General features: G+C 36.4%; 2 protein-coding genes across 4 annotated transcripts in view; one reads left to right on the top strand and one right to left on the bottom strand.

Annotated features, from left to right (window-relative positions):
- cldn2 (claudin 2) overlaps positions 1–27,057 on the top strand; it is a 145,585-nt gene that overhangs the window by 90,798 nt on the left and 27,730 nt on the right. The gene's annotated exons all lie outside the window — the stretch shown is intronic.
- Positions 2,053–27,057, bottom strand: part of LOC140734349 (MORC family CW-type zinc finger protein 4) — a 143,208-nt gene continuing 118,203 nt past the window's right edge. For 2 of the 3 annotated variants that reach the window (XM_073058183.1, XM_073058185.1), the window contains 4 exons: positions 15,210–15,415; positions 13,358–14,207; positions 11,970–12,253; positions 2,053–10,609 (listed from right to left, as the gene is read on the bottom strand). In XM_073058183.1, the coding sequence (XP_072914284.1) occupies positions 10,459–10,609; positions 11,970–12,253; positions 13,358–14,207; positions 15,210–15,415 (1,491 nt within the window). In that variant the 3' untranslated portion in view covers positions 2,053–10,458. The remainder of the gene's footprint in view (positions 10,610–11,969; positions 12,254–13,357; positions 14,208–15,209; positions 15,416–27,057) is intronic. The other variant, XM_073058184.1, reaches the window with a different exon arrangement.

Here is a 27,057-nt window from a genome sequence, read left to right as displayed (position 1 = left end):
TTTGAGAGGGTGATTTTAGATGCATATCATATTTTTACTGAGTTAAGTATTGTATGTAATTAGTTTTGCTACAATAAGTGTATGGGACATTGGAAAAAATGTTGAATTTCCCCATGGGGATGAATAAAGTATCTATCTATCTAACATTATTAATTTATAATTATTTATTCTTAATAATTGATGTTTTTATTGCATGTCATGCCAACATACCACAGCAAATCCCTAATGTATGTAAAAGTATATGGTGAATAAAGTTGATTAACTTACTGTATATCTTAAGGCATTTGTGCCATGTAATTTACCTCTAGTAAGGCAATCTGTTACGGGGCCCCTGGATAAAACCATAGGAGGAAATCAAGGTTCTTGGAGGAGTGGAAAAGATGATCAAGTAGCTCAGAACAAATATGGGATAGACTAATCGTAAATAAAGAACAATCCAAAATGTGTTTGGAATATATGTACTAATTGTATACAATTCTATAAATAATGTGCAAGGCTGCTGATACAAATCACAATGTTTTACCACAATGAAAGTGGGGTGGGGGGAGGTGATTCAGAAAAAGGGGCAACTGTGAATATTAGTTATCCAGGAAATATAGGGAAGAACAAGTGTAGGAATGAAAAAATAAAATTATTACAGAAATGGTAAATGATAATTAGTTAACAAATCAGACTATATTGTTAACATTAAAGAACAAAGAAAGTTTATAATTTATAGATCAGAGGATGTTAATAAAGAAGCAAGAACTAGTACTGAGGCACTTCAATTATACTAATGTACACTGGATGGATAACATTGCAAATGGCAAAAAAGGGGATTTACTGAAATGTGTGCAAAAGAACTTCCTGAGCCACTGTTTCTCCAGCTTGACAAAGAGGAAGTTACATTCAATGTAGTTTTGTGAAATGAAGTGAGACCTTGCAGTTTGTTTCAGTAGGATAGTGTTATGGAACAGTGATTATAATATCATTACATTGGAAATAGTCACAAGGAAGCAACGAGTATGAAAACATATAGGTAAACCTGATTCTGAAGTCACCTGCAAAAGGGGTTTTGTAAGGTTACATTCAGTTGCTTGGTCGGAAGGCTTATTTGAGAGTCCTGTGAACTACTATAATTCTGAAAATGCTGGAATCTGAAACAAAAACAGCAATGTTGGAAGAACTTAAGTTAATCTAGTATCTTTTGTGGACAGAGAAAACAGTGTTTTAGGCCAACTTGCTTCCTCAGAACTGGGGAATCATATTTACATCCCAGCTCTGAGGACAGGTCCCTGACAGGAAACATTTAGTTGGTTTCTCTTCCCACAGATGTTATCAGAATTTCTATTTTTGTTGGCGTATTAGTAATGTTGCACAACTGTGTTAATCAACTGGCATCAGATGACATAATCATGAATACTAAGGCTTTCTGCATGGCTACCCACTTCTTTGTCCCAAACATGATTGTGAAGCCATTCCTGGCAAATTATAATAAGAAACTAACAATCAATAAGCAGAGTTACTAACACCCAAAACTGATCTTCTAAGGCTTGTGATGCATGTCTGCTCTGATCTTGCTCCAGGCGTGTTTGTAGTGGCTCCTATTTTCTCATGGGCAAATAACCTCATCAATAGGAACTAATTTATGAGTCACCAGCAAATAGTTGGTGGGTGCACTGCAAGTCTAAATGCAAACCAGTGCATTAGTTTACATCATAAAGATACAGCTTGAAACTAACATAGCAGGTTTTTTTTTTACACCAAAAATCCACTCCATTCCAAACCATATGCACTGCAATTATCCCAACTATTTTTATTTTGCACCTAAGGTTGTATACACAAAAATGGGTTATTAAAATAATGTTAATCCCTAAAACTGTTAAACTCTCTCATAGGCCTCCTTTGAGAATTAGTATCCATAAGACAAAGGAACAGAATTAGGCCATTTGGCTCATCAAGTCTGCTCTGCCATTCCATCATGGCTGATTTATTATCGCTCTCATACTCTCTGGTGTTGCCTGCAAAGATCTTTTCACTTATGTAAGCAAATGAAAACAATACACCAAATGCTTGTAATTTTTATCCCTCTTTATTTACATGGTATTTAAAACATTTTTTAAAAAGTTTGTATGGCAGCATCATATTTGGACTACAAGGTGTGTAATTAAATCACATTAATGCATATTCCTAAAATAAAAGGGAAATCTCATAGTAGTTTCTAGTGTTCCTATTGGAAAAAGACATTGAATCACAGGTTTAGAACATTTAGGAGGGCTGCATGGTACAAAAGAACATAAATTTTATCAAGAGGGCCAAGAAAATTCACCTGTTGATTCAATATATGGCTTTGTATATTTATGACCAACAGGTATACTAAACATATCTTAAACAAATACAATACCCTTTAAAAAGACTCTTTCAGTTCAATGAGCCACAATCATGGACATAAAATATTAATTACCTTGTCACTGCACACAACAGCGTAATGAAAGCTTCTACAATTAAAATGCCACTTACAAACACAATAAAGCCCTCTGTAAATATCAAACAATAAATATTAATTTAATAGTAACATAACAAACATTTTACTTTACTCAAAGTAATGAAAAAATTAACATTAAAAATGAAATGAGTGTACAGATTGCATTTCCAAAGCGATGAAATTAAGTTTGGGTCTGTCACTTGGGTTTGGGTCGTACAATTTAGCTTTGAAATTGTTAAATTTTAATTTTCTTTAGATTTTCATTTAAGTAGAATCAGCAACAAAGCAAACATTATATTATAAATCATGTTTTAAATCCTTCTCCATTCTTGCCAGATTTTGCAATGTGAATGTATAGAGAAAATCCCTGTGTATTTTAAAAAAAAATAAGATTGTAATTGTTAGTACAGGGTTTTCCAGTTAAATTTTCTCCACATATTGGGATCCTATAATTCTACATTTCGGAATTTAAAAGATCACAAATTAAATATCTAAATTTGGATCATTTCTGTCTCATGTTTATACCACACCTACTAATCTAAATTTAACCTCAGCACTCGCACAAAAAGAAACAAAAGCATCAAAGATACTACTTTTACCCCCTCCTCTATTTCAATGGTCAGCAGAATTTCAAAAGAAACTCACTTCAGTTTGCAATTGGAATTGGGACCTCCCCCCCCCCCCAATTTTCTCATTAGTAACTTGGTTATTAATATTTATTGATTTTAAAAATATAATGAAATACTTAATCTTCATCAGCGCCAAGGGTATGACAGTGGCTAATTGTTACAAAACATGGTTACAAATAGTATCTCACCTTTCAATACTAAATATTATCATTCTACTGATGACATGAACCTTGAAAGGAATGCAAATAGCTACTTAATTGAAATACTTGAAACCCACAACTGATTATGGAATAAAGCCACTGAAGTTAGAAGTTAGAAAATCAACATCTCCCTGGAATGCATACAGCTGTTAGCATTAGATTATGCAATCTTAATACTTCCAATCTTCCATTGCGAAGAGTTCACTATTGATCTTTAAAGTAATCAGTAGATGGGTTTCTCGAAGTGTGGTTGGAGTTGCAAGTAATAAACTGATAAAAGGAGTGGTTCCAGCAGAATGGTCTAAAACAGACATTGATTATAGTCATGTTGCAATTGGCTATCAGTAAGCAGTCAGTGCTACATCAACTATTTAAAATGTGTTGATAGCTTAGATGAACTGACTCATTATGCAGTTGCCAATTTTGTTGATGAACAAACAATGGATGGATTAGGAGTATCCAAAAAGGGTTTCAAAGAGATATAGTCAGGTTGAGTGGGCAAAATAGAAAATAACTTTGGAAAAACATGAAGTTTTCCACTTTGGACAGAAGAATCAAAAATAATTAAATACAGAGGTTGTAAAATGTGTGGCTCAAAGACATCTATGAAATATGAACGGTGGGCATGTACAGTTGAAGTCAGAAGTTTACATATACTTGGGTTGAAGTCATTAAAACTCATTGCTTAACCACTCCACAGATTTCATATTAGCAAACTATAGTTTTAGCAAGATGTTGAGAACATCTTTGTGCATGACACGAGTAATTTTTCCAACAACTGTTTACAAACAGATTACTTTACTTTTAATTGACTATATCACAATTTCAGTGGGTCAGAAGTTTAAAATCAAAATCAAAAGAAATCAACCAAGACCTCAGAAAAAAGATTGTGGACCTCCACAAGTCTGGTTCATCCTTGTGAGCAAATTCCACGTTCATCTGTACAAACAATAGTACACAAGTATAAACACCATGGGACCACGCAGCCATCATACCGCTCAGGAAAGAGATGCATTCTGTCTCCTAGAGATGAATGCACTTTGGCAAGAAAATTGCATATCAATCCCAGAACAACAGCAAAGAATCTTGTGAAGATGCTGGAGGAAACAGGTAGATGAGTATCTATATCCACAGTAAAACGAGTCCTATATCGAAATAACCTGAAAGGCTGCTCAGCAAGTTAGAAGCCACTGCTGCAAAACCGCCATAAAAAAGCCAGACTACAGTTTGTAAGTGCACATGGGGACAAAGATCTTACTTTTTGGAGAAATGTCCTCTGGTCTGATGAAACAAAAATTGAACTGCTTGGCCATAATGACCATTGTTATGTTTGGAGGAAAAAGGGTGAGACTTGCAAGCCGAGGAACACCATTCCAACCATGAAGCATGGGGGTGGCAGCATCATGTTGTGGGGGTGCTTTGCTGCAGGAGGGACTGGTGCACTTCACAAAATAGATGGCATCATGAGGAAGGGAAGTTATGTGGATATATTGAAGCAACATCTCAAGACATCAACCAGGAAGTTAAAGCTTGGTTGCAAATGGGTCTTCCAAATGGACAATGACCCCAAGCATACTTCCAAAGTTGAGGCAAAATTGCTTAAGGACAACAAAGTCAAGGTATTGTTGTGGCCATCACAAAGCCCTGACGTCAATCTGATAGAAAATTTGTGGGCAGAAGTGAAAAAGCTTGTGCAAGCAAGGAGGCCTACAAACCTGACTCAGTTACACCAGTTCTGCCTGGAGGAATGGAACAAAATTCCAGCAACTTATTGTGAGAAGCTTGTGGAAGGCTACCCAAAACGTTTGGCCCAAGTTAAATAATTTAAGGGCAATGCTACCAAATACCAATAAAGTGTATGTAAACTTCTAACCCACTGGGAATGTGATGTAAGAAATAAAAGCTGAAATAAATCATTCTCTCTACTATTATTCTAACATTTCACACTCTTAAAAAATAGTGATCCTAACTGACATAAAACAGGGTATGTTTTCTAGGATTAAATGTCAGGAATTGTGAAAAACTGAGTTTAAATGTATTTGGCTAAGGTGTATGTAAACTTCTGACGTCAACTGTAGATACAATGGCTATAACTGCAAAGGGTATGCTGTATAAAAGTAGGAAAGTTCTGATGCAACTTTCAGGGAACTGGTGAGACTGGACCTAGAGTACCATATAGAGTTTGAGTTCCCATCTTTAAAAATCCACCGGAGACAATGCAGAGGTATACTAAGTTGATTCCTAAGATAAAGGAGTTGACTAATAAAGAGAGTTTGCGCAGGTTAGAAAATTGAGAGGTGATCTGGTTGAAGAATGTGGGAGTCTGAGATTGACAGGTGGTGCTAAGAGAGTGCTTCCTCTTTTGATGAAGTAGAGGGGCACAAATTTCAGAATATTTAGAGAAGGAGTTTCTTCTCTGAGAGTTAAAAATCTTTCGGATTCTTTACCATAGAGAGCTGAGAAGGAGGCATCATTATATTCCACGTAGAAATGGACTGACCACAAGTGAGTCAAGGAAAATGGAGCAAGTGCTGAAAAGTGGAGCTGAGGCCAAGATTGGATCAGCATGATGTTACTGAATGACAGGTTCCAGGGGCTAGTCACCTGATTTTGTTCCCATGTCTTATGTTCTTTAGGCCTACACTTTCCCACGTAGAATTCTCATCCTTTTCTTGCCTCTGATAGCTTGTTTTTCTGCTGGAAAGCTGCTTAGAATCGCAGATATTATTTCTCCTACCTTGAACAAAATTAATTCACCGGTCCTCCTAAAGCATTCTGAAAATTCAATGGCAGTATTAGATGTTTAAAATCTGCAAATCGGTTATTAAAATTGAGTAAACTACTAGAAAAGTTTACAATGGAAACTGTTTTGTTAAACATTTTGGAATGGATTTGCACTCTTATCAAGACAGGAATGGTTAAGAATGGCATTTTCCTCAAAAGCTATAACGATCCAGTTAAGTTCCTTGACAACCTCTAGGTGTTGTTCTGACTGTCATTGGTAGATCACGTGGAGGTGAGTTTGGAGAAAACAAAAATAGTCCTTAGATAATGATTTTGTCCCTTTTCCCCCAACCAGTGAGATCATGGAAATAAACTCAAGTCCACATAATTAGACAAAAAAATTAAAACACTCCTCTTTTCACAATTTGATTCCATGTAATAGTTTTACCAATAAGCAGGGTCTGCAAGTAAGTGATTAGTGAAATAACATGACCGCCTACTTCATTTACTGATAGAGGAAAAATTAATCCTCAAGTCTGAGTGGCTTGTAATTGTTTCCTTGGAAATTATCTTTTGTGATATAGTAGTTAAGAAAATTCTCTACATCCTTTCCACTAAATCAACTTGAATTTTTAATGTTTATACATTTTAGCTGCCAATAAAGAGGATGACATTGAAAGGCTGGAATTGGAAATATTTTTGATTTTCAGCAGCAAAGATCATTTGATGGCAGTCCAACTGCATTTTGCCCAGTCCTTTAATACTTCTCTATAGCATTTTCATTCCTCCTATTTGTGCGGATGCATTAAACTCTAGTTAACAGTTCTCCCAATATTGTTGTGAGTTGAACATTACAGTGTATGCCACACAGAGGGGGTTTTACTTTATGAAGATGGAGGTAGTGTGCAACAGTGATGAGGCTAATTCTGACACAGAGCATATTAAACAAAAATTCTGTAAACTTATGAACATTAGTTCAAAATGTATCTTAGCTTTCACAACACAAGTAGCATAACTTTCCACAGGCAAAATCAGTTAAACTAAATCTATGTTTACATACTTTTTAAAATGATAAACATGTATGATTACATTCCATACTAAAGAACAAATTCCATTTGGGAAAAGGTGGATGGTGGAATTATTTTATCTGTGGACAATCTGTAATTGCAATCACTAAAACATTACTTATATTCCATATTCATAAGGGGCATGACTATGTGACTATACAAAAGCATATATACGTTTTAATGTTGCTTATTATTCAGATGAATTACAATGAAATAACATTCCAAATATTATTATGGAATATAGTGATACTTAATCTAAATTTAATAACTAAAAAACAAATCCTGGAGCTGTAGAGGAAAGCTGTGCTGATCTTTTAGTTAAATATTTGTAGCAAAATTGCCATCTAGTGAGATTGTAATCAATTTGTACTGAGTGCAATCAATTTCAATTTTTAACATTTTTCTTCTAAATATACGTGGGACTATGCTTTGATAAACTAGCATTTGTAGCAAGCAATAGCGAGTCAAAGACAGCATGGCTAGGTGTAGAGCAAAGTAATATCATTTTAACAGTCTTCAGACTCAACATCAAAATTTCATCCTATAAAGATTTGCAGGGATGTGGACTAAAGTGACAAAATTACTTCCCGAGAAGTGTTCCTCTTCTTAACCATTCTTCTGAATGTCTACTGAGTCCACTTTGGAAACCATTAAAAATAACAAGTAACATGATACTGCACATTAGATTTGACTGAACAGGCTGGCATGCTCTTCTCTGTGAGGATAACCAGTGACAAATCTAAGATTTAATGACAAAACAGCAGCTTTCATGGTTGTTCTATTTATTAACCACAATTTTTTAATTTAATAAGGTGGAATTTAACTCTCACTCTGATGTGTTCACACAGAGCTACAACTATCAAATCACTATTTCCCTCAGAAAACTGTTCCCTAAGATGCAAAGCTGTATATGCAAAGATCAATCCAGGATTTTATCATTTATTCCAGACTAATACTTTAACTGAAAACGAGTTGCTTTGCCGATGATACTCTCTTTGAGGTGCCACATTATTTAAAGAACACTGTTCTGCAGCTCAAAGAACACAAAGAAAAACTTAAACCATCTGTACAGGAAGAGAAATTACTTCTTATGGCCTGACTATTGCCTGTCCTTCCTTCAATATATTGCTGGTTATCTCATTTGCCTTCTGCAGAATCACTATCAAGATTGTATTAAATTAAATTCATCACCACCAATGCCAAGAACATTGACCTATCCTTCTACCATGTATTACATAGCTTATTGAATCAAGGTGTACAACAAGCAACAGGATATCTATAGAAATACTCCCATGTCAATGTCATTTTTCATTCCTCTTTAGTTAGGATTGCTACTTTGATACCAAATTATAAACAAGTCTTGTTATGAGTTGGAACTCAGAGGGAACCTTTCATTATTAATATTAAAATCCTAAATGTAACAGACCATTGTATATTTAGTAAACAAATTATAAATTTGGATCCCTCTTATCAAAAAGAGCAAATTGGTGGAAAAGCAATTGTAGTGTACTTTTTTTTTGAAAAGTTGCTTTATTATTCACTTTTTGCATGGCTGGGAATTTTGCTAAGTGTGTTAACAAATTTAGATCAAAGAAATCAAATGGAAATAAGTGACATTCCTATGGCCAACCTTACTTAGCTATTAAAAAAAAACTGTTTCAAGGAACCTAGCTTTAAACGTTCAAGCCTGCCAGGGTGACTGGCAGTGATGTGAAATAATAGGGAGTAGTAGCCAATCCTCAGAATATTAAAAACTTCAGGCCTACAGTTTTTAAAAGCTTTTGAGGATGTCAGAACTTAATACTCTGCTACACTCCCATTGGAGAAAATGGACCTTCTGGAGTAACAGGGTGAAAATTGTCTTTGGTTGCTAAAACAAAATTTATGCAGGAATATCAGATGCCAGCTGCACTCATATCAAGAAGCATCAGTTCCAAAATGGTGGGGGCATGCATAACTGACAATCAATGTTCTCATACATATTCAACACCAGTAACCAAAGGAAACTTCTCCCTTTGTGTTCAATGTTTCATACAATAATATTTTATTAAAAGCAAAGGGTATTCCAATCAGTTCACTGGGTTCCCCTTCACCTTTTATGCATTTATTTCCACTCTAATTTAACAATAATGAACAAATATGAGCAAGTCTCACTTAATCAAACTAGATTATTAAAATTCAGATGGAGTTTTGGGAATGAATATCTTTGGGAATTTTCACCACTCCTCCTTCTTCCAAAGTTAAAGCAGATGATTATGGAATATTCCAAGCAAATTCACCTCCTATACTTAACAGCTAACTCAATAATCTTGTGGGGAGGGATCTATAATCAGACAAAAAGTATTCAGTCTGAAATGTTAACTCTTTCTCCACTTACAAATGAGGCCTTATTGTTAAGTATTTCCAGTACATTTTGTCTTGTTTTCAGCTATCATCTCGGAAGCCTGAGTACTTTCAATCCAAATAACTATAAGAACAAAATTTTGTAGTATTCAATAGGCCTTAAATATAACCAAATACTTCAAGATCACTCAAATTCATATTTTAGTTCACATCCCTGCCAAAGGAAACATAGTGATCTGTTTATTCATAAGTGCAAAAAATACCTTGTTAATAGCTTTGGTTAGAAAGGAAAAACAATTTAGTAAGAGATAGATGTTATGAAAGCTGAATCTTGAGAATGTACTTCTCTTGTAATAACACCAGAGAACATATGTCCACAGGATGCAAAAAGAAAAATTGACCCTCATTAGTACTTTACTTTCTGATCACAGATTAATTTTGATACCAGTGTTAAAAAAAATCTTTTTTTCAGGAATTTTAAAAGCAACTGAGAATAGCATAGATGTCTCAGTACAATACAAGACATTTCAGAAATCCACAAGCTTGATATCACAAAGGCTACAAGAGGCAACAGCTATCTGCTTTAGCCTCTACAGTATTTATAGCTTATTATTAGTTTTAGTTTAAGCCAGTCCTGTACACTTGATTTCACTCTTTGCAACACAATATCCTCATGTCTTCAGAAAAATGTTCAATCATTTTACTGCTGGGTGGGCACATTTTGTACCTTAGACTTGAGTAATAAAAAGAGTAAATAAAACAAGGAAAATTAACAGTAATTTCTGTATTTACCAGCAGCTCTGACAATTTAATTACAAATGGATACATCCAATCTGGTACAGTTATCCAAACATTCAATTTTGTATTTTTGGTTGGTAGTCAGTGTAAAAAGTGTGCAAATACTTCAGGTACACTGCTATCGCTTATTTCTGTTTTTCTCAGATACAGCATTACAAATCCACATATACTTTGGTCAGACATATTTGTCAGCTGTTGTTTATCTCATGATGATACAATATGAGAGTTTTGTTTCAGAGTTTATTTGCTTCTATGACTTTTTCTAGAATGTCATCAATTGTATCTGTTTCATAACTGATCTCCTTTAAGTCCAAGTGCGGCAGTACAGAACCCAAGAGGTGCCCAACCTTTATTCGCAATGACTTCAGCTTTGTCAGTACACTGCTGAAACACAACAGAAATTATTTTTAAACACACGAGATGACGCAGATGCTGGAAATCTTGAGCAACACACACAGAAATGTTGGAGGAACTCAGCAAGTCAGGCAGCATCTATAGAGGGGAATAAACAGCTGACGTTTTGTGCTGAGACCCTTCATCAGAAGTGGAAACGAAAGGGGCAGAAGCCAAGAATTATTTTTATTTATTTCATGCTTGTTTTATAAGTGAGAGATATTGGTAGGAAGTAGTACATTTGAAACTGAAAGCTTAGTCCAAAGGGACATGCTCAGTTCTGTTGAAACCTTATTGTTGCTTTTTTTTTCATTAATAAAATCTGCATAGAAGACATTTGCTGTACACTGCCATTTGCTATTTTAGGAAGTATCACAATATTACAATAACTTTTGTTTCTTGAACAGAGACCAGGCAAAGGGGCTGCATGCCAAGTAATCTGACACTTGACCCGATCTGCTCATATTTTTCACTATCTTCCTCCACATGTAACAGCAATATATCCTCTGATCTCTCATGTTCTCTGGGTTTCACAGATTGCTTCTCACTTCAAATGGGTTTCAAGAGGATATAGGACATTAGCAGAACTTGGTTTGAATTCACCTACACATTAATGGAATTTGAATAAGTTCAAGTAACTAGGTGTTACAAAATTGGAGACTGGCTAGGAAAGCTTTTCAACTCTCAGATGGAGCTAGAAGATGTATCACATATTGTTCCCTGGGCTTTGATAGTAACAACACCAATAAATTGCAAATGCAATTGTTATGGTGATACTCAAGCTTCTTAAGGCTTATCAAATTCCTATGAATGTGCCTATAACTTTCTTGCTGCTTTAGAAGGGGATTTGTGGGGTTGTACCCCATTTTAGTCCGAACTATTTTTGTCTCCTTCACAAATGCGCTGATCCTTGTGGTTATTAGCATGAAGTATTTCAACAAAGGTTCTGGTGCCTAAGGTCCGCAGCAGTACAGTGAATTGGAACTTCCACTTACAAGCTGACTGACTTAAGCAGATCTGCTGACTTTTGATTTTTTAACTTGGAGGAAGCTTGAGCACTAAGCACAATGAAAAATCCAGTCTTCTGCTCAACAATCCCAAGACCTGTGTACTGTGCAGTAGAATTCATGAACTCTGCTAGTAGCTTCTGTAAATATCCCTGACCTTACCTAGTGTTTTTATTACATTTCTTACACCTGATTTGAACCAGCTAATATTAAACAACTCCTAACAAATTTTAAGTGATTTCTTTTGAGCAATAGTTTTCCAAGAATTTTCAATGGTAAATCTTTGTTAATGGGTTTTTATCAAACAAAACTTCTTTATTCTTAAATACCAATGCTTTCATTACCTGTTGGCCTGTGCAATTCCTTGGCTGGTGGAAGGAACCAATGCCTCTTTATGTACTGCATTACACCTCAGGGCATCTTCTAATTTCTTCTCCAACTCTTCCTTTTGTCCTTTTAATCTCTCAACTTCTGTCCGCATCAGCTCTAGTTCCGAGTATCTGTACGCAGCAGCTGATTTTTTGGTCCAATAAATTTCATCCCTTCTGTTCCTGCTGGATTTCAAATCCTGCTTTATTTTTTCACACTCTGATTTGATTTGATCTCTTTCTTGCTCCATTTTCTCAAGCTGAAAACAAACATGCATTTTATTTCCTATGCCTTTAGATGTGATTTATGTCTATTACCCATTGAATATACTCAAGAAACACAGGATTGAAATCTGAGTATAATGTTCTTACTTTTCAAATAAGCTATCTTTTAGGGACAGCAGTTATTAGTAATCCAGAATTTCCCTTAAACAGATAATGGTGAGCTACCTTCCAGAAATACTAAAAGGATCAGTTGAAGGTACTCGTATAGTGAATTGTGGGCAAGGAGTTCCAGGATTTAGACCAGCGACAATCAGGAGGTGCATGCCTTAGAGGGGATCCTGCAGGTGGTAGTCCTAACTTACTGCTCGTCTATCTTGGTGACACTATAATTTCGGGAAGTGCTGTCAAAGTAGAGCATTTTAAGAGTAACAATATATAACTGCCCGTTACTTATGAATTAAAATGCTGCACTTACATTTGAGATCAGAAAGCATTAGTTGCAGTAGACAACTCATAACAGAATTCAGTGACTGCCCAGACACAAGTACCCTCTAGCAAGTATTAACATTCATACTAACATTTCATGAATATATGCAGCTCTTCTTTGCAACAAGTGTTGATTAGTGGAGTCGTGACAATGACAACAGACAGCTGGTGTTTGACCTCTACATGCTGACAATCTGCAATGACAATATGCCAGGTTCTGCCCCAATAATAGTATTTATGTCTCCAAAGAGGCTTGTTGCTTCAGTTTTCCACAACATGAATCCTGAGCAATATAGATGCAATGGCGGCCCTCCCACTTTCAATGATTTATGCACACATACATCCATCTACTTAGCTGATGTTGCCTCTCTTTAATCTTTCTGCCTAGGTGTAGTATTTTTTGGTTCTCTGAATTAAATTTCATCTGCCACTTCTGAGCCTACCTTTAATTGTAGTTCGTAACACTCTGCCTCGCCACTTAGCACAATGTTCAGCAATATAGAAATCTTACTCTGCATGTGAATCTTTAATATATAATCAAAAGAAGCAGTTCCAGTAATGACATTGAGAAACACCACTAGCTACAATCCTTCAAATATGAAAAAGCACTATTCACCATCACCTACTTATTTTTGTCCATAAACAAACATTACCTTTTCTTTCAGAAGATCCCTTTCTAAGGAGCAATTTTCCATCCTCTTTGTTGTATCTTCTAACTGCTGGGTCAAAGAAACACGATCTTCAATTGCTTTCTCGTAATGGGCTCTCATATCTTCTAGACTCCAGATTTCAGGCCCATTAGCTTCTTTATTCATTTTACTTTGTTGCTGTTGTCTCTCATTTTCTTGGTAGTCCAACAATTGTTTTGTTATCTGCTTTAGTGCAATGGTATGTTCTTCATTTTGCTTCCTAAAGCAATCTCTTTCTGCAGTTATTTCGTCTAATAAATTTCTTGCATGGTCCAACTGGTTCTCCAGAAATTGTACTGCAGCTGGAGTATACTTTGCTGAATCGAGAGCGCTCTCATGAACTCTGTCTGTTAAAATACTTTCTTGGCATCTGAGATTAAAATGGGAGTACGTGGGCTCATTTGTGCTGCTAGAATTTGTTTCAATTTTCTTTATAACAGGAAGTTTATTGGTCTGTGTTCCTTCCGAAATAAATATGTTTTCTGAAGGGTCATGAATAACTGACCCATCACTATTTGAACCATTTTCCTTAATTTGTTTTTTATCATTATTATCTTCAGGGACTGCAGAATACTCCATGGGCTCTATTTCATCCTGCTTGGTGCTTTGAGGAATGTCCGCAGATTCCTGGATACTCTCATTTTTTATGATGATGAGATCATCATCACTGTTGTTGCTCTGCCTTTCTCTGGTAGCATTCTCTGTTCCAGATTCCAGTGGTTGGGCTGCATCAGGAGTGACTAGTTCTTCTACTTTTTCTTTAAAGCGTTTTTTATTTCGGTTTTTACCATTTGGACTCTGCTTTCGTTTATTACTATGGAGAGGAGGGAAAAAATTCACAAGTCATTCCACAGCAATTCAAGTACCATTGACTGAAAGTTTTGTTTTTATACTACTATATCTTGTCATGGAATTTACAATATACTAAGCACAAAACTGAACTAAGATCCTGCTCACCGTTATTATTTAACAAAGGAGACACTACCTAAAATATTTTCTAGTATAGACAACTATTGCGATAGATGTAAAACTGAAGTAGCTACTTTGTCACATATGTTCTGGTCATGTTCTTCATTAAAATCGTTTTGGAAATCTTTATTTTCTACAATTTCTAAAGCTTTGAAAATTAATTTACTACTTAATAGATTGACTGTTTTATTTGGAATATAGTTCGCACCATATTCAGGGTATCTCATCTTCAGATCAACATGTAATTGCATTTGTTACACTACTGGCAAGAAGGGCTATTTTATTAAAATGGAAAGATATTTATTCCCCTACATTAATTGAATAGTTTTCTCAAGTAATGTTATGTCTTAGTTTGGAAAAAATTAGAAGTAGAATTTTTGATCCTCGATTTGATTTTGAGAGAAGATGGGGTTCTTTTGCCAAATATTATCATTTAATTTGAATTAAGTTATATAGTTTACTTCCAATTTTTTAAAATAAATATAAAATGGCGGTTGATGACTTTTTAAAATATTTAGATGATGGTCAAACGTATTGCTCCGGGGGTGGGGGGGATTGATTCCTAATGGATTTTTTTTTCTTTTTTTTGTAGTTAGTGGGGCTTTTTTTCCTAGTTAGATTGGGTTCTTTTTTTCCCTTCTTTTTCCTATATAGATATATATGTATATATATATATATATATATATAAATAATTCCCCCCCCACCCCATTTTTATATTTAACGATCAGGTTTTTTTCTTCAGCTTTATTATTTGTATACATATTAATCTGTTGTAGTTATGTATCATTTTATAGTTGTTGAAGATTACGTACCAATAAAAAGATTCTAAAAATGAAAAAAAAATAACCTGCTCAGTACTAGGCTGCAGGACACAATACGTTCTTCATTTGTGCCATCTGAATATCCTGAAGCTGTGTTGAGATTGGTGGAACAAGATTGTGCTCTGCAGCCTCCCTCTTCATCCTGTTCATCTTTCTCTTCCTCCTCCTCCTCCTCACTTTCTTCTGTTTCCAAGGAGTCCTTTATTTGGCTTGTTAATAACAGCTCAGATTGCTGCTCAGATAACATAAAAAATAGAAAGCAAGGCAAAATATTATTTCAGAATCTCAGTAGAAAAAAAAACTTATAAAGCTACATAAATGGTGCAGTATTTAACAGTGATACCTGCGATACTAAAGCAGCCAGATCCAAACATAATGTGTCTTTCAGGGAAATTAGTTGATTGAATTGATATTCCTATTACATTAAAAATCAAATTTATTTCTAGAATTGTTGCAAGTCCAAACTACATTTACAATTTTCCTCTGAACATATGAACTACAAATCTTATAATCATACCTCTTCTTTCCTACATAATACTCATGTAAGATAAAAGCTACTGAACTCAACCATGTCCACAGGCCTTATAGAACTTTTGGTTTAGGAGACAAAGCAGAAAGTTCTGGGAATATGTAGTAGATCAGTTAGCAACTGCTGAAAGAAGAACCATTCAACATTAATAAAAATAGACCTTGCATCAGAACTAAAATCATCAAGACAAAAAAACTAATTTTTTTCCACCTGTGCAGAGGCACCCAACCCACCCACTGGGTGCTCTCAGCTTTTTCTGTTTTATTTTAGATTACCAGCTTCTGTAATATTTTGATACTTAATTTAATGGGTTCCAATTTCACTGCCATCAGAAGTCTAAAAACTTGGCAAAGTAGCCTCTCTAAGACTAACATTTGATTGTTATGAGTGTTTGACTCTCCAACTTTAAAGCAAAGAGATTGTCCATTTTTTCCAGATGTGACAAGTCTAGGTTCCAAATCTTAAAATAAATGCAAACATGCAACATGATGGGAATTGGGAAGGTACACTTTCCTGCTGATAAGAGGAGTTTTTCTGGCACTGACTCTTGCGCAAGTCATCCCAAGTGTACATCCCAACTCACCAAAATATAGTAAAAATCAAGAGCAGGTGTAACAAGCTGGAGGAACTCAGCAGGCCAGGCAGCATCCGGATGCTGCCTGGCCTGCTGAGTTCCCCCAGCTTGTTGTACGTGTTGCTTTGACCCCAGCTGCAGTGTACTTTGTGTTTAAGTGCAGGTGTAGGCTACTCATTCCCTCAACTTGCTTCACAAACAGCCATTCTTGATGTGTACACATAGCCAGTAATTAACTTAAGGTTAACTGAACACAGAACGATCACTGTTGACTGTATTTTTATGCCCACATGATCAAGCATGCACGTTCTGGCAAAATATGAAAAGAACACAGAAAACTGAAACAAATTTGACCATTTGGCTCCTTGTTACTGTTCTGCTATTCAGGCAATAGTTAATCTTTCAGTTTCCTTGTCCTAACTCTGCATCCCTTGATTCCTCCAGTATCCAAATATACCTTGATCTCTAAGGCGGAAAATCACTTTTTACCCTTTGAAACCAAAAATATGAATCTCCACATGCACAAAGTACTAATTGAACCTGGGATCTTCCAGTTTTCTATGGGGCTGCTCTATTTCATTTACCCACCTGAGCTATATAAAATAAGACTGGAACTTGAAATTGTAACCTTTTAAGAACCAAAGTGGTTAAAGTGGCGGTTAAAACATTTAAAAAAATTTTTCATTAAATTTAATTTTCTAGGGAATGCTGGCGTACAACATACAAGGAAGCAAACTAAATTAATGTTCCTGTTATCCACATTAAAAAGATATAAAATCATTCTAAAATCTGTTACTTCATGCACATCATGCAGATATTTTACCAACGCCACAGAGGATCATTTGAAATGTTTAGTTGTACGTTAGTCTAGTTTAATTGTATGTTAGTCTAATGAATAACATAATCTCTATGGGTATGAAACTCAGTGTTACGGTGCAAGAAGTGTATGTTGGACCACATCAAAGCAAGATGAAAGAAGACTCAAAGCTGCAGAAAAGTAGTTTTTGAGAAGAATGATGAAAATATCATGGAAGGACAGAGTAACAAATGAGGTGATGTTGTAAAAAGCCAAAATAAGAAGACAGCAGATATCATCAATCAGGAAACGGCTGGAATTTCTGGGACATGTACTGAGGAAAGAGAAGCTCGAACATCTCGCAGTGACGGGAAAGACCAATGGAAGAAAAAGTCCCAGTCAAAAATCAGTAAGATTCATAAGTTACATTAAGGGCTAGACAGGCAAAGGTTTCAAAGAGTTTATTAGAACTTCTCATATTAAAGACAGTTGGAAGACCATGAATGCCCAGGTCATACAACATGGCATGTAAGGGTAATGATGATGATGATGAATGCATTACATGTAAAGTTCCTATGCGTGGCAAATTTACACAGTTGTTTATTTCTAAATAAGTTAACAATAGTTAAAAGGTGCAATAGAAGAAATACATGATAGCATTAAAGAAATTAAACTCCACATTTATTGATTTAGTATTATCAATACAAATTATTGCAAACTCAAGGTAATATTTATCTTAATTTTACAGTAATGTAACATTAAAAGGAAGTTTTGTTACAATAATTACCCCTTGTAATAGAAGTTTGCTGTATTTCGGTTTTTAAACTTTGCGACGTAACATTTTGCAATATAAAATAGCAATCAACTCATTCCCTTCATACATTTCTAAATCTACAGCATATTTGAAAATAATATATGAAGAAATACAGAGTTCATGCATTACACCTACCTGTGATGAACCACAGCACTTAACTGAGGCATTAAGATGTTGTTGGAGAAGAGAACAAGCATTCATTCAATCAATCACAGAATTACCCTCACACACTAATACTACAAATGTTGATCAAAGGCAATGACTATGAGATTTCAACTCAGAGGTAACTTCAATAAGCAATGTGGCTTCAGTTTACCCAACCCGCAATGCTTGGTTAATTTTAGTTCACTAGAAATCTTCCTAATTTGAGCTAACATGTTCAAAAGCAAAGATGTCAATGGTGATGCAATAATATAACTGGAAGTCTGACAAAAACAAAGTTTGGTTTTACATCCTGTTCTATCTGATTCTTCAATAGTCACAAAAAGTGTGGGTTAGGTAAAATCACCATACTTCATTCTTACAGATTAGTCTGAAAATTTAACTAGTCTGTTTTGAATAAAGATCATTATGATTAGAAAGAAGAAAGGAGGTATGGGCAGGAGTGGGTACAAGGAGAGGGAGGTGCTTCCTAACACAGTTTTCATATTCTAGTTTGTAATTCCTTCACTACTCCTTAAAATACATTACAACTCCTCTGCACTTCTTTATGGGCAGCACTTAAAGATGTCTCAAAAACAAAATGGCTCATCACCAACCTTTACAGAATCAAACTCCTATTCTGAAAATCTAGTTACTGTGAAGCTGGAAAGGATTTTTCATCAAGCATGTTAAATCATTGCATTGTAATTTAGTCCAGCACTCTTATTTGGATTGACCTAAATTGGGGTTTTAAATGATATTGATGATGCACATTGAGGGAAGTATAATTTCAATTATATGTAATTAAATTAGATATAAGTAGGTGGAGTGAGTATGGGGTCTGCCAGATTGATTATAACACAGGTAAATGCAAGATCATCCAATTTGGAAGGGAAAAACAGAAGATGTAGTGGCTTTGGAAGCAGTTCAGAGGAGGGACACCAGGTTAATTTCAGAGATGGTGGGGGGGGGGGGGGCAGGGTAGCCTATGTGGAGAGAATGAGTGGCCTAGGACTGTATTCACTGTAATTCAAAAGGATGGAAGGGGATCTTATGAAAGGGAAGATACTGTAGTTATTTCCATTGGTAAGTGAGATAACAAATCAAGAAAAAAGATTTAGGATGGAGATGGGATTCTCTGCTTTTCCCAGAGAATAGTGAACCTATGGAATTCTTTGCCCAGGAAAGCAGTAGAGGCTATCTCATTAAATATATTTAAGACACAGACAGATTTTTGCATAGCATGGGAATTAAGAGTTCTGGGGTAAAAGGTAGGTAGGTAAAGCTGTACCCATAGACAGATCAGCAATTACCTTAACAAATTAGCAGAGTGGTCTTGATGCATCAGAATGCCAATTTCTGCTCCTATTTCTTATGTTCTTATAAGGTCTTATCTCTTTGTCAGAGTAGTTAGGTCCTCAAACATTTTCACATATGAATAAAGAATGTAATAAGATGTTCAATAGTCCAGCCCAATCCAGTACACTTTTCTATGGGATATCACAAAATGGTGATGGCAAGGATATTGCTCCTTTCACAGATACCCTCAACCTTTCCTAGGCATAGATCAGGTAACAAAATGCAGTCCATACTTTTCACAGCCTTGGAAAAGCAGCCAGAGAAATCAAAGACTCCTTTCACTCTGGTCAGTCTCTCTTTCTCCCCTTGCATCAGGCAGAAGGTACAAAAGCATAGAAACACACACCATCAGGGTCAAGGACAGCTTCTATCCAGCTGTTATCAAACTCTTGTAGATTAAAGATGAATTTCTGACCCTATAGTCTACCTCAATGTCTACCTGCACTGGACTTCCTCTGGAAATGTAACTGCAGCACTATAATCTACATTCTGGTAATTTTTCCTTGCACTACCCCAATGTACTTATGTTTTGAAATTATATGTATGGATGGTCAGCAAAACTAAGTTTTTCCATTGTATTTTGGTATATGTTACAATAATAAACCAATTACAATTTTTCAATCTGCTTTAATTATTATTGTAATTTTATCAGAGACTATGTTACTTGGATCTATTCCAAATCATTATCCAAAACAGATTCAGCATGCACAATCTCATAGGTTTCATTTAGGACCTAAATAACCAAAATCAAGTTGCAATCCACTTGTACATTGCCTTTGTAAAAGATTTTTTATAAATCTATAAGCAAGCAGCAAACACCAGGAGCTCCTCAGTCACAGAATGAACATAGCGTGTTTAACAATTGTTTTCATTGTTCATTCATATCTTGGCAACATGGGAGTCAGTAAAGAAGCTTTCTACTAGAAATGAGTTAACATTCTTAATGCAATTTTAATTTTAAAGCATGCCACAGTGGTTAGGAATCTCCAACAGAGGAGAGGTTCTCTCTAAACATGCAAGGCAGCAGTAGCATAGACAGGGGTGGTCAATGGTTAGAGGGAGTAGACTAAAGGAGGAATGATAAGATCATTCGGAAGAGGTTAACATCACTATCGTCCCCACACAGCTATTCAGTGTGGAGTGAGGACTCAAAGTTCAGAACTGAAAGCAGACCTTTTAAGTGGCAAAGCATCCTGAGCGAAAACTGGACTGAGAACTCCAAACGGGAGGAAAGGGGCAGGAGACAGGACACCTCTCTAATCTCGCCTGTAAATTCAAAATGCTAGGGTTTAACAAGTAACAGAAGAATCCATAAAGAATTTAGAAAACAATGCTACAGATATGAAAAAGGAAACAAAATACGAGAAAACAAATTGACAGCAAAATTCACACTAATTCAAGGAGAAAGACAGAAATACAAGGTACGGCATTAAAATCACAAGCATAAATGTAAGGACATAAGCAGAAATTAAAGGAAGAAAATACAGCAAGAGAAATATCATAGCATTTGAGGATTATTACAGCATTATTTAAAATTCAACTGATTAATTGAAAAATGCTCAGTATTTGCTGATTTTCAGTTAAATTTCCTTCCATACTTCTGATTTATAGTATCTTTAATCCAAAGATTACTGTGAAAATCTCAAAGTCTGAGTATAATTACTAACAATTATTATAATCATTTCTGAAAAACATAAATTACTCCATTCTCATTAACAGCCATGTGCTTTTATGGGGCATGAAGCTCTACACTTCAAGAACAAAGCAATAAGAAAATTATTTGAGAATTCTGAAGGTGTTAAGTTTTTGTGATGACCTCATTTATTAAGTAAATATTTTAGATCTATATTTATTTGAAATTTAACAACATTTAGAGTAATTTTAATTTCACTAATGTACAAAATATCCTAAAGTAGAAGCAGCATACTCAAATATAATCTGACAAGCCAAAAAAGAAATTGGATGTGGTTGCCTAGAAATTAGACCTATTTGTGCATGTTTTTATGCATAAATTAAACATAATAATCATTTTGCATCTGTTCCGAAATACTTATTTCTTATTGGAGTCTTGACTAATGAGAAATTGGACTGAAAACTTCATTTTCTGATTCACCCTAATGCATGTCTGACTTCCCTGTATTACTTCCAGCACATGAGGGCATCTTTAATAAGTGCAGCTCAGGTTACTTACTTAAGGTCTGTAAATGAATCAAACAGGTACATCCTATCACTATCAGAAATAATTTGAAATAAAAATGAGTACAACTATGCATATCTTGGTGTTCTGTGCTGGAAAATTACCTTTATATGTAAAAATTAATCCATCAAAATTTAAGCTGCCTTCTGTAAAGATCAATTCAACAGTGAACTATAACTGCAATTTGTAGGAGCCAAATCAAAGGTCTTATCATGAGCATTTGGAGCCAGCTATGACCAGAGAGGGAACCTGTCCCATATAATCTGGAAAGGGGGTCAGAGCCATATACTATTATCTGCTGCTATCTCCATTTTCCACCTCTTCACAAACCCCACACCATTATTTGTTCTGTCTCATCTCTCAGTTGCTTGAAAGCAAACAATTTAAAATCAATAACCCATTTCCAGCGGATTAGCAAGTGAATACCACAATACCACTAAGAAAGCAGCTGGCATCTGTGAAGCATGCAGTTCAGGTTTCATAGCTCTTAATTCCAATATCTAGGCAAGAATTGTAATGGATAAGGGAAAAGGAGGATGTTTAAGGATACAATTCAAATAGATGCTATAGGAAAAATCTATATTATAGCTTTATTCACTGTCAAGACCAGCATGCATTTCCTCTCTCAAAGTGAACTTTGGAAGGTGGTAGTAAGCCTCTTTGAACTGTGGTACACCTTCTTGTGAATGTACTGCCATAATGCTACAGCCAGAATTTCAGAAATTAGTATCTGTGACATTAAAGATCTAATTACATAACCAAGTCAAGATGATGTGCGATTTGATGGCGACCATGCAGGTGGATATGTTCCACTGTTTGCTGTCCTTGTTATTCTTAGTGGTAGAGGTTGCAGATATGAAACAATCTGCCAGAATAGCCAACAGCCTAGTAACTGTCACGCCTTTTGTTGGTGGTGCACAGTGTAAGAACTGGATGTCAGTGGTATAGGGAATGAACACTTTGGGTAGCTAATGGATACCTTCAAGATTTGTACTGGAGAGTGCTGAACTTCTTGAGTTTCACTGATGTTGTACTCAATCACACAAATGCAGAGAATGGCATTTTGTTCTGGAACTATGACTCTGTAGATGTTGGAAAGGCTTTAGTATATCAGGAGGCAAATCAGACTCTAACCTGCTCTTGTAGCTGTGGTATTTATGTCACTGAAAATATAAGTAAAAAACCTGCAGATGCTGAAATTCTATCAGTAGTCCAACTGAGTTTCTGTCCAAAAAGATGTTGATAGTGGAATCTAGGCGAAGGGCATGCTAATTGAACTTTTAGAGTACAAAGTTACAGTCTCATTTGCTGCAGATGGTTAATGTTCAGCAGTTTTTTTGGCTTGCATGTTACTTCCTACGTATCAGCTCATGTCTGAAAGTAGTCTCGGTTTGCTGTATGTAGGTACGGATTGATTCTTGTCTGAAGGTAGTCTCGATTTGCTGTGTACAGATAAGGACTGATCCTTGTCTGAAAGTAATCTTGGTTTGCTATATGTTAGTAAGGACTGCTTCTTTAGTTGCAAATAGAATTGAACTGTCCAATCCCCACCTCTCACCTTATGATGAAAAGAAGATTATTGATCTAAAGCCACACTCTTGAGAAACTTCCGAAATGATTTGTAGGGTTAGAATGACTGATCTCCAAATAATGGAGTTCCTTCCCTATAAAGTCCATTAATTTCTATTCTACAGGGATCCTCGATGCCATTTTCAATGAAATGCTGCTTTCAGTCATTCCACAGTCTATGTTTGGATGAGGCCTGAGCTCAGCACTCCTGACTGCACCCAAACGTTGCATTGCTGGGAGGTTATTAGTGAACTAGTGCCAACGGGTAGCATTGTTAGACGATAGCTTCCCTTTACATATGGTTGAGAGGAGAATGAAGACAGTAGTTAATTAGTTGCTTTTGCCATATTTGTTTTTTGTGAAGAGGACACAAATGGCAATTATCCATACTATTGGACAACTACCAGATGTTAACATGGAAGAATGTACAGAGATGTGATACAGCTAATTCTAGAGGTCAGTTCTTGTATACTAGTTAGGATATTGTGTATGATGTTCTCAACTATTTCTTCATGTCATATGGAGAGAATCAAAATTTCTACTGTAGTGAGTATCTCAGGAGGAAGCCAGGGATCAGCTATTTTGCATTTCTAGCTGATCATGTTTCAGCCTCATATCTTGTACTCACATGCTGGGCCCATCCCCTGTTGTGCTCTTGAAGCATCTTTCTTCTGTTATGTGTTACACTGTCCATCAACATTCCAGACTAGATGTGATGCAACGGCAGATCTTTAACCTGACCTATTGATTTTGTAATTGTTTAACTCTTTCGATTGCATTCTATTTTTGCTGGTCAGCATACACACAGTTCTGTACTGTAGATTCATTCAGCTGACATCACATAATGTTTAGGATACCTGGTGCTGCTTCTTTTACATTCTTCATTGAACCAAGCTTGATTCCATGATTGGACAGAACTGAGGATATGAGGTTACAGATTGTGCTGGAGTTCACTCCTGCTAAAGGTTATGTGTCCAATTCTGATCTGCCAAATACTCAACATGTCTGTAGTTTCAAGCATGGTGATGGAGGATGTGTGCAGTGTGAAGATGGATTTTGACTTCACAGAATGTTCGATGGTCATTTCTCTGAATACAGCTGCCAGAAGCAGATTGGTAAGGAAAAGTTAAGTAGGTTTATATTTTACATTGGTTACCTCACGAGCTGTTGCAAACACAACTGTCTATATCAATGCTGGTGTTTCCCACTTTTGCTGATGAATATTGAAGAATCTCAAACACAATACATTCTGCTCCCTTGCTTCTTCCATATGTTGTTCAATATGGAGGACCAAATTCACATTCAAGTTTAATGTCATTTCAACAATACGCATGTGTACCGCTAAACAATGTTCCTCTGGACCAAGGTGCACAACACTGTATGTACAACTCACACACAACACAAAAAGTAACATATGAACATGAGCAAGTTTGCAGATGCTGGAAATCAAAATAACATACATAAATTAATGTCACACGTTAAAAAGTAAACAGTACAATATCGGTACTTCATACGTCGTGAGACCTGAGTGGTGGCAGTGAATTCAGTAGTCTCTCGGCTGGGGGAAGCTGTTTTCCATCCTAACAATCCTTGTCCTAATGCTGGATACTGTACCTCCAGTCTGATGGTGGAGGTCAGAGGTTGTTAGATGGATGGGAGGGATCATTGCCAACGCTAGGAGCACTATGTATTTAAGTATCTCAGATGGGTGGAAAGAGACTCTGATGATCCTCTCCGCAGTCCTCACAATCCTTTGGAAGATCTTGAGGTCAGATGTTTTGCAATTCCCAAGCCAGACAGTAATGCAGGCACTTATGCCCTGTAAAAGTTGATTAAACGGACAGAGGATGGGGAACCTTGCTTGCCTCAGTTTCCGCAGGGAGTGGAGACACCAGTGCTCAGTGTGATAGCGCTAGAGCTGTTGTTGTTTCCAACACAGATTGACTGTAGCTTTTCTGTCAAGAAGTCTAAGATCCAATTACATAGAGGTGCTGAGGCCCACTGAGGACAGCTTATCCAAAAACTTCTGAGAGATGATCATATTAAATGCCAAGCTGAAGTCGATAAACAGCATCCTGGCACATGAGGCACCATCTTCCGGGAAGGAAAGGACAGAGTGGAGGGCATCATCAGTAAATAATTTGAACAATAAGCAAACTGGAAAGGGACTAATATAGCAGGAAGATAAGATTTAATGTGGCCCACAACCAGCCGTTCAAAGCACTTCATTATTGTTGAGGCCAGTGCCATTAAACAGTACTCATTAAGGCAGATCCTGTCACCCTCTTGGGCACCGGGATAATGGTGGCTACCTAGAAACCTGCGGGGACAGTGAACTGTTCCAGAGAGTTGTTGAAGATGTCTGTTAGAACCTCTGTTAACAGGGCTGCACATTACTGGCAACTGACCAGGTATGTTATCAGGGCCCACAGCAATATGTGGGTTGACCCTAGCTAGAGTCTTCCTCACATCATCTGTGAGCAGACAGAATGCCTGCATCTTGGGTGGTGGAGTGGGGGAATGACCTTCCTCACCAGCATATTATTCCGTGCATCAAATTGTGTGTAAAAGACATTCAGCCTATCAGGATGAGAGCATCACTATTGTTTATGTGCAGGGTGAACTTGTAATCCATAATGGTCTGAATGCCCTGCCAGACGTGCCTCTTGTCTCTGGTGTCATGGAAATGGTTGTAAATTATTTACAAGTTATCCCATTTTACTTTCCTGATGGCATGAGAAAGTGCAGCTCTGCTCTTGCTGACCTAAAAGCCATCTTATTCCCCAGTCAGAAGGCAAAATCCTGATGAATCAGCAGTGCTTGGACTATAGTTTCTGATTTACCCTCACAGGATATGCTTAATAATAGTAACATCGTCAATGCACATTTCTAAGTTGCTCATCACAGATCACACATATTCATCAACGTTAATGTGATAGTTGTAGGTAGCCATCTCACTGAACGTTTTCCACTCTGTTTTTTCAAAACAGTCCCACAATGCTGAAGTTGCACCTTCTGACCAAATTTGTCTGACTGGTTTGATCAGTGGTCTGTATGCAGGAATTAGCTAAACAGCTAAGTGGTCAGAGTATCCAAAGTGGGGGGGGGGGGGGGGTTAAGAGCTGCTTTGTAAACACCACGGATATTTCTACAAACCAGGTCTAACGTGCTCTCACTTCTGGAAGCAAAGACAACATGTTGATAGAATTTAGGCAGTGCTGCTTTCAAGTTAGCATGGCTGGAGATGCCAGCATCAATAAAGGAACCGTTGACCTATATATTAAGAAAGGATTGTGGGGTATAACTTGGGAGAGTATCTTATCCAATTTTTACCTGATGGCATGAGCTTTCATGGGGCCTATGCTCCCCATTGAGGATGACACAAGCTACTCCCTCCCGCCTGTAAGGAACAGTACAACCATCATTGCTGGTTTGCACAGCCAGAGTACAGAGCAGACAAAGGAAATGTCCACAAGATATGACTGTTTGACTATGTCAGGATATTCTTGACTAATCTAAAGGTAGCCCTCTTAATTTTGTATTTGATGTTTATAATAGAGGACCTTACAAAGGCCAGCTAGGTTAGGAGACGTTGCTATGTCTGAATTTGGTGTCTAGAACAACATCAGATTCTCTGACTAGGCTATTTTTTTCTCTGCTTGGTTGTAACATTCATAGTACAACTAAGTGGCTTTCTAGACCAATTCAAAGTCAACTACATAAGCTAGACCAGGCTAAAGTAGTAATTTTTAAAAGTTAGTCAGCCAGGTGATAATTTCTAACAATCCAGGAGATTTAGTTATTATCACTGTTTAGATGAACTGTTGTTTAACTAAATTTGAGGTAACTAATTAAATTTAATTTCCACAGCTGCTGTGGTGAGATTCCTCATTAT

Source organism: Hemitrygon akajei, chromosome 10 (assembly GCF_048418815.1).
Source record: "Hemitrygon akajei chromosome 10, sHemAka1.3, whole genome shotgun sequence".
Classification (NCBI taxonomy): domain Eukaryota; kingdom Metazoa; phylum Chordata; class Chondrichthyes; order Myliobatiformes; family Dasyatidae; genus Hemitrygon; species Hemitrygon akajei.
The sequence above is the reverse complement of the archived record's forward strand: the minus strand, read 5'-3'. Positions and strand labels throughout refer to the sequence as shown.